The 12,040-nt window shown below is 47.6% G+C and overlaps 1 protein-coding gene across 4 annotated transcripts in view; it reads right to left on the bottom strand.

Moving 5' to 3' along the window:
- Positions 1–3,380, bottom strand: part of CHM (CHM Rab escort protein) — a 232,045-nt gene extending 228,665 nt beyond the window's left edge. Inside the window, exon 1 of one of the 4 annotated variants that reach the window (XM_075940750.1) lies at positions 3,245–3,380. In XM_075940750.1, coding sequence (XP_075796865.1) covers positions 3,245–3,293 — 49 coding nt within the window. In that variant the 5' untranslated portion in view covers positions 3,294–3,380. The remainder of the gene's footprint in view (positions 1–3,244) is intronic. The other 3 variants (XM_075940754.1, XM_075940753.1, XM_075940752.1) reach the window with 3 other exon arrangements.
- Between the last annotated feature and the right edge of the window lie 8,660 nt (positions 3,381–12,040).

Genomic DNA, 12,040 nt, shown 5'->3' with positions numbered 1-12,040 from the left:
TGCAAACTTAATAAGCATACTCTCTATACTAATATTAAATAGTTGAAGATATTGAACAGAACCAGTCCCAAAACAGACCCCTCTGGAAACCCACTTGTTGTGCCCTTCCAGCAAGATTGTGAACTACTCTCTGAGAATGGTTATCCGGCCAGTGATTCATGCACCTTATAGTAGCCCCAAATAAGTTGTATTAGCCTAATTTATTTATAAGACCACCATGAGAGACCGTATCAAATGACTTACTAAAGTATAGGTATACTACATCCACTGCTTCTCCCTTATCCACAAGACTCATCTGAAGTCAAAAAACCAGTGGAAGTTGAAAGTGCAAACACACAAGCTCTCCTAATCTGTGACAAACTAAGTGAGAGGATGACATCTTCCAGTTCTAAAAGCCTGATGAGCATAGTTTCTGGTCACTATCAGTCAAATCAACTAATTATAGTTAAATAGTTCAGATAAAGTTTTAATGCAGAACATGTTTTGCTAAACAATTTTTTTTATCTAAAGCTTTTAAGTTACTATTTTTAAATGCTGGTTTTATGCTGTTAATTGAATTTTAATTTCCATCCCAAAAAAAAGCATAACACAAATTTCAAGACAAATAAGTAACAGTAATTACCATTAACATAAGGTTAAAAGTGTATCTGAATAGATACATATATAGCTATACATTTGCTTACATAGAAATATGCATAGCTGGATTGTATTCTTCTGGTCAGCAGAGAGGGGCACTAACTTTAGTATAAAGATTTAATTTAGCTGAAAATTAACACGTTTTAATGGTTGAGCCAATTTTTTCATTCAAAAAAACTAAGTACAAATGCAAACCTTTATTAAAATTCATTTAAATCAATGTGTCCTGTTGGATGACTTAAATCACTTTTTAAAAAAAGAATGATTTCAACTACCAATTTAAAACAATTTTCCCCAGTAAAAAACTGAACGTGACTGCTTACTTCAAAAGAAAGAGAAAAATTACTCAAAGGGACCTGTTTGAATAACTGGGGTCAGAGCAGACCCCAGGAAACTCCATTCAGATACTTAGGTTGCAGGACTGGGCTAAAAAACTGATGAATCTCAAGTAAAGAGGGGATAGGAATAATCTTTGTTTTGCACAAAATACAGGACTAACCTCTATAATTCAAAATTTTCTTTAATAAAAGCTGTTTCAGCTAGGCAATGGATATCTATGGATATCTATGAAACAGCAATGATTTAAACACATCTATTCTCAAACAAGTTGTCCTGTTGCACCTTAGAGACCAACGTTTATATAAAAAATAATTAGGGCTGTCAAACGATTAAAAATTTAATCACAATTAAATGTGTCTCCCCGTTAAAATGCCACAGCGGCGTTTCAACAGGGCAGCACTGCATGGAGCCTGGGAACAGCTGGAGTCCCCAGCTGATCCCTGGATCCATGCAGTGCTGCCCCATTGAAATGCCGCTGCAGTGTTCCAAAAGGGCTTTGCAATGCAGAGCCGGGGATCAGCTGGGAACTCCAGCTGATCCCCAGTTCTGCTTGTGCTACCCCTTTAAAGCACTGTAGCAACACTTCAAAGGAGCACTACAGCACTAACACCTGCCATTATATGTGTTAAACTTATCACATTAATCCTGTCCCATGTTAATTGCAGGCATTAATGCAGGTCATTTGACAGCCTTAATTTATATTAGTATCACAAACTTCCTCAGATGAGCAAAGTGGAGAAAAAAGTGGGAACCTCACAATTTATACCAGAAGGGGAGGGGAAAGTACCTGTCAATTATGATGTTGCTGCTGCGGCTAATTGAGTGGGCAAATTTAAAAGACAATGAATAGTCTAGCAGCACCTTAAAGACTAACAAAACATGTAGATGGTCTTTAAGGTTAAGCTAGACTATTTGTTTAAGCTTTTCCAGTTACAGACTAAGGGCTATGTCTTGTTAGTCTTTAAAGTGCTACATAGTCCTGTATTTTGCTTCAGCTACACCAGACTAACATGGCTACACTTCTATTACTTTTTTTCCCCCCACTCCCTCTCCCTTCTTTTTTCTGTTTATAAATTGTGACAGTCTCCCCTTTTTCTTCACTCTGATCTGAGGAAGTGGGTTTTGCTCATAAAAAGTCACAATACTACACATTGAACCTCCTAGATCCGGGACTCCCTGGTCCAACAACATCTGTAGTCCAACAGGATCATACATGTTGCTGGACCAGAGAGCGCCATTGCCCAGGAGTGCAAACCAGTTGTGAGTCAAGCAGCACAGCAGAGCCCCCCACCATTGAAACTGGCCAGCCCTGGGGCTAACTGAAGCAGGGCAGCAACAGCTTGGGAGCTCCATCCCCAGAGAGCCTCAGCCAGCTGGCAAAAGCAGGCCAGTGCCAAACCCAAACCCTATAGCAGCAGAGATGGAGGGAGCGGTGGTGTCCCAGGAGGCTGGTGGCAAGGGACCTCCTCTGATCCAGTAATTTCCCTCATTTGGGAAAGGTCAGGACCAGAGGGTGCCGGACTAGAGAGAGCCAAGCCATATATTTATTAGTTTTTAAGGTGCTACAAGACTACATGTTGCTTTTTAAAGTTCTAGACTAACATGGCTATCCCCTCTGAGACATCTACTCTCAGTTCAGGTATTTGCACAGAAAATCCCTTTATAAGTGAATACAAAAAAGGAACATTTATAATAGTTTTCTGGTACATATTTTACTGTGTGTCAATCAAATATTTGAAAACTAACAATTTCCTCCAAATCAAGACATCAGCTCTTGTTGATGAGTGAAATTTAGAGACTGTCAGTATCTACCACATACAAAGAAGAACCTGTCGCCTAACATTTAATTTTAAATGCTTTAAATACTTAAGGGTATTTGACTCAACCAGGCGGAAGACTGCCTCATGTAGGCATGGTCATAGGTGTATACAAGGCTAATAGATACCACAGGAACACCTGCCCTGGTACCAACCCCCCTCAGATCCATGTTCCATTCCCTCATCCACCTCCTTGCTAAAGTCCCTACTGCCGCCTCCCTGCGCTGATCCCGCGAGCACACTTGTCAAACCCTCCCAGGCCTCAACCCCTCCAACTGTGCCCGCGCGGCGGCTGCCTGTGGCCACTCGGTCCCGCTGGCCCCGTGCACGGCCCCGCCCCTACGGCGCAACAGGCCTTACGACCCCCTGCCTCACCCCCACAGCTCTGCCCCTCGTCCCTGGACGCTACCGGCCAAAGCCACAGACCCGGCGCGAGCGCGCGACTCGCTTACCAGTTCCTATCACCACCACATCGAACTCCGAGGGCAGATTATCCGCCATCGTGGGAGGGGGGGGGGGTCGATCATGTGACCTGAGCTGGCGGAAATAACCCAACAACACCAGGCGGGCTGCTGGCGGAAGTAGCTGCTGCTTGGCGCGCCTTGCATTGTGGGCAGCATCTCTCTCGCGAGAGGGACGAATCTCTGCAAGGGGCGCGCTTGACTTAAGCTTGCGCTCCGAGCCGGTGCGTGCGCGCGCGCGCCCGAGTTATGGCTGCCATGCTGCGCGCCCGCCGCCCATGTAGCCCGCTCGCAGGGCTGGGCGGCCCCGGGGCGGTCCGGCCTGCCCGCCTCGCACTCCTGCGCTGCCGCTTCTTTCGGAGATGGCCGCCAAACTGTGCGCGTGTCCGTGCGTGCGGACTGGCCGCTGTGCGCCTGCACTAACCGTCCCTCGCAGCTGCCTTCACTCGCGCCCACCCGCAGTTGTGTCTTTTTAGGGCAAAGACGCAATTAGTGTACAATGGGGAGAATGGATGCCACCCTTCCAGGACTGCCCGGGAGTGTCCTGGCGTCAGCATCCGTCTGCAATGGCTATCGAAACAATCCTGCAGATTTTAATAGGATTTTAAGAAAGTGACATGGTCATGCTGGGGGGAGGGGTCTCAAATAGCTCCAGTCAGAGTTGGCAACCCACTATAGCGGGAAGGGCTATAAAATATTTTAGAAAATAGCTAGTTTCCTTTGTCCACCCTACATTGCCATTCATGGCTCTTCACCTATAGCTGCTCTGGAAACTGTCCAAATTATACAGCAACAGACATTACTAGCTATCCCATATGGGGGAGGGGTGCGAACATACCCTACCAGGGTCCTCCAAGTAAGCATGAGGCTGGGGTGGCATATTGCCCCAGCCTCCTTCTCCCATGTTCCCCAAGGCCAGGGAAAAGCAGGAATGGTGCAGTGCCCCAGTCTCCCTCTCCCACAGCCTAGCCAGCCAGTGGAAGGCTGGGGCTGATTTCCTCATTTCCCCCTCCCCCCCTCCCCCATGACTGTGGGCAGGGCTGGGCTGCGGGGGGGGGGGGGGGGGTGAGGCAGCTAGCAGCCCCTCCCACAGCTCCCATACACCCCCCACAAAAATTCCTGCATTTGGGCCTGCCATGCAATATACTGACTACATTTAAAGCATTCCATTACATTTTGTTCTATTACTACTTCAGTAGCTTAAATATTTGTTGATTAGCATCATTCTTACTTTCTTTCATATTTCTTATCCAAGCATATATATTAATTTTGGTTTTACATTGTAGGATGATTCGTCCTTTCCACAACAGGCACAACAATTGTTATATTTCTGTTGATTTTCTCAAAATTAGTAATATCTTTCTGGTAATGAGATGCCTCTGACCAAATGCATTATTACAGGGGGTAAATCGTTACTTTCTCACTTCCTGATGTTATGCATAAATATGTAGCCCAAAACTGCATTGGCCCTTTTTGCTACCATCTTTTATGTAATTGGTGACATAATTTGTTGTCCAGTGTCACTTCTATGGTAGGTCTGGACTTACTTTCACTTTCAAAAGAAGATATGCAAATTACACAGTAATTTCCTTATCTTCTTCTGATCGCTTTTTTGAAAGAGTTTTTTTTTTTTTCAAAAAAGCCAGCAGGTTAGATGCAGTTCCCCTTTTTTAAAAAGAACCATCTTTCTCAAAAATTGAGGTTTATAGGTTCTTTCGAAAACAGGTTGCTTTTTCAAAAAAAAAAACTTGAAAAAGAGATCAAAAGATATGCAAATTACTGCCAAATTTGCATACCTTTCGAAAGTGAAAGTAAGTCTAGACGTACCCTATGGAGATGTACTCTATAGTCTCGCGTGATACTCATCAATAAACTAGGCAAATACAACTTAGATGGGGCTACTATAAGGTGGGTGCATGACTGGCTGGATAACCATACTCAGAGGCTGTGTCTAGACTGGCAAGTTTTTCCGGATAGTCAGCAGCTTTTCCGGAAAAACTTGCCAGCTGTCTACACTGGCCATTTGAATTTCCGGAAAAGCGCTGACGATCTCATGTAAAATCATCAGTGCTTTTCCAGAAAAACTATGCTGCTCCCGTTCGGGCAAAAGTCTTTTTCCGAAAGACTTTTGCCCAAAAGGGCCAGTGTAGACAGCATAGTACTGTTTTCCGCAAAAAAGCCCCAATCCCGAAAATGGCAATTCGGGGCTTTTTTGTGGAAAACCGCGTCTAGTTTGGCCACGGACGCTTTTCCGCAAAAAGTGCTTTTGCAGAAAAGCATCCTGCCAATCTAGACGTGCTTTTCTGAAAATGCTTTTAACGGAAAACTTTTCCGTTAAAAGCATGTTCGGAAATTCATGCCAGTGTAGACGTAGCCAGAGAGTAGTTAGGAATGGTTCACAATCCTGCTGGAAAGGTATAACAAGTTGGATTCCGCAGGAGTCTGTTTTGGGACCAGCTCTGTTCAATATCTTCATCAACGATTTAGATATTGGCATAGAAAGTATGCTTATTAAGTAAGCAGATGTTACCAAACTGGGAGTGGTTGCGACTAATCTGGAGGATAGGGTCATAATTCAAAATGATCTGGACAAATTGGAGAAATGGTCTGAGGTAAACACGATGAAGTTTAATAAAGACAAATGCAAAGTACTGCACTTAGGAAGGAACAATCAGTTTCACACATACACAATGGGAAGCAACTGTCTAGGAAGGAGTATAGCAGAAAGGGATCTAGGGGTTATAATGGACCACAAGCTGAATATGAGTCAGCAGTGTGATGCTGTTGCAAAAAAAGCAAACATGATTCTGGGATGCATTAATAGATGTGTTATGAGCAAGACACGAGAAGTCATTCTTCCACTCTACTCTGCGCTGGTTAGGCCTCAGTTGGAGTATTGTGTCCAGTTCTGGTCACCGCATTTCAAGAAAGATGTGGAGAAATTGAAGAGGGTCCAGAGAAGAACAGCAAGAATAATTAAAGGTATAGAGAACATGACCTATGAAGGAAGGCTGAAAGAATTGGGTTTGTTTAGAAAAGAGAAGACTGAGGGGGGACATAACAGTTTTCAGGTATCCAAAAGGGTGTCATAGGGAGGGTTAATGGGGGGGCTGTCAGGATCCATGAGGCCCTGCAGGAGAGCTTCCACCCCGAGGAGCCTGCAGAGCCACCCCAGTCCTCCCCATCGGGGGCTCATGCCCCATTCCTCCCTCACCTCCTTCCACTTACCCCTCCCTAGCCCCTCTTTCTGATGTAAAAAATAAAGTACACGTGTGGTCAAAAATAGAAACTCTCTTTATTTAACAAACCTGGGGGGGGGGATTAATTTCTGGGGAGACTTCGAAAAGGAGGTGAGAGAGGGGAAGAGAGAGGGTGGGAGAGGGGAAGTGGAAACCTGGGAGGAGGGAGCTAGAAGGGGGAAGCTAGGGGAAGAAGGAGGAGGGGAAGTATAAAACTATGGTATGCCATATCTTCAGTACTGTGTACAGATGTGGTTCTCCTCACCTCAAAAAAGATATTTTGGCCTTGGTAAGGGTTCAGAAAAGGGCAACTACAATGATTAGGGGTTTGGAACAGGTCCCATATGAAGAGAGGTTAAAGAGACTGGGACTTTTCAGCTTAGAAAAGAGGAGACTGAGGGGGGATATGATAGAGGTCTATAAAAGCATGAGTGGTGTGGAGAGGGTGAATAAAGAAAAATTCTTCATTAGTTCCCATAATAGAAGAACTAGAGGATGCCAAATGAAATGAATGGATAGCAGGTTTAAAACTAATATGCGAAAGTTCTTCACACAGCACATAGTCAACCTGTGGAACTCCTTGCCACAGGAGGCTGTGAAGGCTAGAACTCTAACAGAGTTTAAAGAGAAGTTAGATAAATTCATGGAGGTTGGGTCCATGGAGTGCTATTAGCCAGGGGGTAGGAATGGTGTCCCTGGCCTCTGTTTGTGGAAGGCTGGAGATGGATGGCATGAGACAAATCACTTGGTCATTGTCTTTGGTCCATCCCCTCCGGGGTACCTGGTGTTGGCCGGTGTCGGCAGACAGGCTACTGGGCTAGATGGACCTTTGGTCTGACCCAGTATGGCCATTCTTATGTTCTAAGCTCAGGGTCAGGGGTCTCACTGGACCAACTTGATTTTCATGCAAACCTGCTCCTGGGTTCGCAAGTAGCATTTGGTGGCCAGGATGGCAGCTCTCTTTCCCTAGACGGCCGCATTCTTGTGCCTAGTGCAGAGATCGTGGATGTTGGAGGCCTCCCCCCAAACCTCGATGAGGTCCACAATCTCCGCACTAGACAAGGCGGGCGCCCGCCTCTTGCGGCCCCGGGCAGGCTCCTGTGAGCTGCCAGCCCGGTCCTGGGAAGAGGCAGAAGGATGGGTGGCAGCGGGTGGCTGGCTCATGCCGTGTCAGGTGCAGGGTTTGCTGGCTGGGTGCGGGCAGGCTTGCAACTGGCACAAGCACCATAGCCAGACCATGACCCTTTAAGGGCTCTGGGGCCAGGAGGGGGGGGGGCAGAAGAGTTTCCCTGGTTTGGCCCAGAGTGGCCACCAGGGAAAGCTGGGAAGGGCTAGCCTCCAACTAGTTCGAATTAAGTGTCTACACAGCCCTTAATTCGAACTAGGCATTAGTCCTCGTAGAATGAGGTTTACCTAGTTCGAATTAAGTGCTCCGCTAGTTCAATTTAAATTCAAATTAGCGGTTTTATGTGTAGCCCCTATTAAAGTTAATTCGAACTAACGGCTGTTAGCCTAGCGTAGGCTGAAACTGTCCCTCAGGGCCTCCTTCATGAGCATAGCCTCCTGATGGGCTTGCCAAATGGCAGCAGTGCATGGCTGCTCAAAAGCCCTGGCGAGCTGCTCAGCCTCTGCCCCCAAGCCAGGAAGGAAAGTCTCCCCCTTGTTCTCACATAGGTTGTAGAGCATGAAGTAAGCTGCTACAACCTGGGGAATGGTCCAGTCTTTGAGGTCCAGGAGGTTGAGGAGACACCAAAACCTCCCTTTGAGGAGGCTGAAGGCACCCTCCACAATCGTGCAGCACCTGCTGAGCCTGGTGTTGAAGCGTTCTTTGGTTCGGCCCAGGTGTCCCATGTAGGGCTTCATTATCCGGGGGACCAATGGGTAGGCTGCATTGTCCATGATGCACGTGGGCATGTCCACTTCCCTGACCCTGATAATGTGGTTGGGGAAACAATGTGTTGGTGTTCATGCTATGGAAGAGACTGGAGTACCTGACCATATGGGTGTCATACCTCTTCCCTAACCATCCGACGTAGATGTCTGTGAGCTGACCCTGGTGATCCACTAGGGCCTGCAGCACGATGGAAAAGTACCCCTTCCTATTGATATAGTCCGAGGCCTGGTGGTCGGTGTCAGCCAACGGTCGGGGTAGTGAGTGGTGTGTGTGCGTGTGAGTTCTATTATACACCCGAGACTTCAACTGCTAGGACACAGGGTCCCTTCGCAGGGTCCCAGAGAGGCTGACAGGTACCCCAAAAGTTTACAGGAGAGCTTATTACACCCGCGACTTTAACTACTAGGACACACGGTCCCTTCGCAGTGGACAACCTAGGGAAATCTGACAGGTGCCCCACGGATCTGTCCTCTGGAGGTGACACGATCCAAACGCCCAGCTCTGCCTGCATCTACCCCTTTGACCAGCTGGAGTTCTTTTAAATTGTGCTTGGTTCTGTTACAGCAACTGAAGGAGTCAGGTTAAAGCTTAAATAGTTACAGGTTTATTAAGAAGGCTTATAAAGCATGTTGTTACAATGGCTATTGTTCTACTTCTTAACTGCTAGCAAATACAGCTCTTAAAATGGTTACAAAGGAAAAAGGAAAAATTAAAATAAAAAAAAAAAACAAAGAAAACAAAACAAAAATAATGGTACTGTGATGGGGCCCCACAACCCCGCACTAAAGCCCCAGTGGCAAGCGCCCTATTTGGGTGGCGGGGAGGCGCATACCGGCATTATGCTGGGTGTACATGTGCTGCGCACCAGCTGGCAGCCTCAGGCTCCGCGGCACGGATGCTGCGGGAGGGGCAGAGCTATCCGGTGACGTCAGGGTGACGTCAGCATAACGTCCCCCTCCAGCGCCGGGCGCAGCAGGAGTATTAAATGCCGCCCCCGGGCTGTGCAAGAGAGGGGGATGCGGCAGAAAGACAAACGCTGGAGATTGGAACCTTCGACCCCAGAGGATGGGTGAGGGCACGAACCTGCAGCTGTGGAAGGCAGGACATTTCAGACACTTGTGGAGCAACAGGGTCCAGAAGGCCGTCTGGAGCAACGAATGGCTGGCCCACGGAGGGCCGGGTAAGCCAGCAGCAAGGGAGGGGAGCTGGAACAGAGAGGAAGTAGTCTAGGGCGGGGTCATATAAGAACCCCGCAGATTGGCAGGTTTCGGCAGAATGCCCCTGCCAGCCGGACCCGGACCGAAACCAGTGTTTGTCCTTTAGGGCCCTGGGCTGGGGCCCGGGAGTGAGGGTGGGCCTGGGCCCCCCCTCCCTTCTCTACCCCTAAGCTAAGAAGGGAACTCCTGAGAGAGTGAGCAAGGGGCGTTTCAGACATGTGTCACCGGGATCCAGCGAGAAAGGTGCGTCACAGGGGGCAGCGATAAGGGCGCGGAGCAAGGTGGCACCAGACTATTCCGTCCATGCTCGGACGCCCCGAATTTACCCCGGAAGGGGTAAAGTCCAGGGTGTGTGGGCACTGTGGGAGGACAGTTATGCGAATAGAAAAGCGCTGCCGCCACCAGAGCCAATTCTCCAAAATCGACGACGGGCGACGCTGTAGGAGGAGTTGGAATCCCTACCGGTACCAAATGACAGCTTAATCTTTAAAGAACTCTCAATCTATGCATGCACTAAGATAAAGGACACATACAGGTACAATTTTTACCCCCTTCTACGTCTCTCGATTCCAGCGTGTCAGGCCAGGACCAGTCACTCAATCCCCGGGAAAGACGAATATGAGGCTGGGGGTCCCCATGTAGACCTCGGGAGGAAATTACCTAACCCAACCAGCAGGTAGATGGTAGATTGACATTCAAGTAAGTGTGCTGCTGGGCCCCATCTTTATACCCACGGGGTCACGTATTCTCTTTCTTATCTATGGTGCCAAATTATGCTGGTTCGTCTTTGTGACGCCCGTTCTTACAAGGGAGTTTTGACGTAATTTACACTTGTGAGAGAGAGAGAACTAAATTGGGAGTACTGGACATTCTTTGCTCAGTAGGAGATTCCTCTCCGGGACGCTTGCGTGTGATCGTATCAACATAGGTGACAGTCAAGGGCGGTTTCTCGCAGAATCTTGGCTGACGACTAGCTTGCTCATCCTCTAATCTGTTTACAGTTATCCAGGGTCAGATGAGCCAGCATATCCGGGCCTCTGTCAAGGCATCAAAGACTATGCTGATTTTATTGCTTTCTATGCTCTGTGTGCTCTGAGGCACCTTGGAGGGGCAAGCAAAATGGATGTTGTGGGGGGGGTTCTGTCTGGCTACAGTTGGGGACCAAGTTGGGGATGTGGGTGCTGCTGATGTCCCCCACACATAGTTGTGGAAGCCCTTGGTGGCAAAGCCAGCAATGATGGGGTCCACATTGCCCAGGGTGATGACTCTGCACAGCAGGATGACATCTTCATCACCTATAGAATCAAAGAAAAATAGAATCAAGGGTTGGAAGTGCTCTCAGGAGGTCCCCAAGTCCAACCCCTTTCCCAAAGCAGGACCAACCTCAACTAAATAATCCCAGCTGGAGCTTTGTCAAGCTAAGGCTGTAAAACCAGGGAGGGAGAATCCACTACCAAACCTCCCTAGGAAACCCATTGTAGTGCTTCACCACCATCTTAATAACATAGTAAAAGCATCAGACCTGCATGAGCTCCGCCCCAGAGGTCAATCTCCCCACACTGACCTGGTTCCTGAAGGAGCGGTAGTTGTCCGGTGTGGCAAGCTTCCAAATTGCAATGGTAACACCCTTCTGGAGTGGTATGGAAGGTTTCATCTGGGTGTCCTGTCACCAGAGAACAGGGCGAGCCACTTGCAGAGTTCCAGGAAGGTGGACTTCTATATGTGGAAGTTCTGGAGCCACTGCTGGTCATCCCACCACTGCACGATGATGAGGTCTCTCCAGTCAAAACTCGTGCATGGTGTGCAGGGGCAGATGGCTAGGAATGTGGTTCAGGAGGAGCACCCAGGCCTGGGTGAGGAAGTCTCCCACTCCAAGCTGGTCGTTGTGCTCCTGCAGCACCATTTGGGAAGTCTTCATGAACTGTGTGGAAGTGCTGTGGCGTTCACATGGGCAACCAAAGCACTCTGTGTGAGTTTGCTATCTCTGGAGGAGGTAGTTGGTGGAGAAGAGGAGTGTGAGACTCAGCTGTGGAGAGGAGCCCCTCTAAGCACGACTCTCAGCTTGCCTCAGGAAGCAGCTATAGGAAATGACTGTTGTCCTGATGCCCTGCTTCCAGGGCGACTTTAAATGAGACTCAGTCTCCAATCAGTGTGGACGCACTATTTCAATATAAATCTGTGCTATTTCAGTGGTGACTTTTAATGTGGACGTGCTATTTCAAAATGGTTATTTCTGGAGTTATTTCAAAATAACTCACTTTGAAATAACCTGGTAGTGTAGACATAGCCTAAAGTGCCGGAGAACTACTTGCTGGTTTTTTAAGTTGTTTTTCAAATATCATTGAGAATGTTGTTATATATACTGTAATGTTTTATGAAATATGACAGAAAAATTATAAATTCACCTCTCAGACCTTTTTTTAAGAAAAGAAAGTGC

The sequence above is a fragment of the Pelodiscus sinensis genome, chromosome 13 (genome assembly GCF_049634645.1).
Source record: "Pelodiscus sinensis isolate JC-2024 chromosome 13, ASM4963464v1, whole genome shotgun sequence".
Classification (NCBI taxonomy): domain Eukaryota; kingdom Metazoa; phylum Chordata; order Testudines; family Trionychidae; genus Pelodiscus; species Pelodiscus sinensis.
The sequence above is the reverse complement of the archived record's forward strand: the minus strand, read 5'-3'. Positions and strand labels throughout refer to the sequence as shown.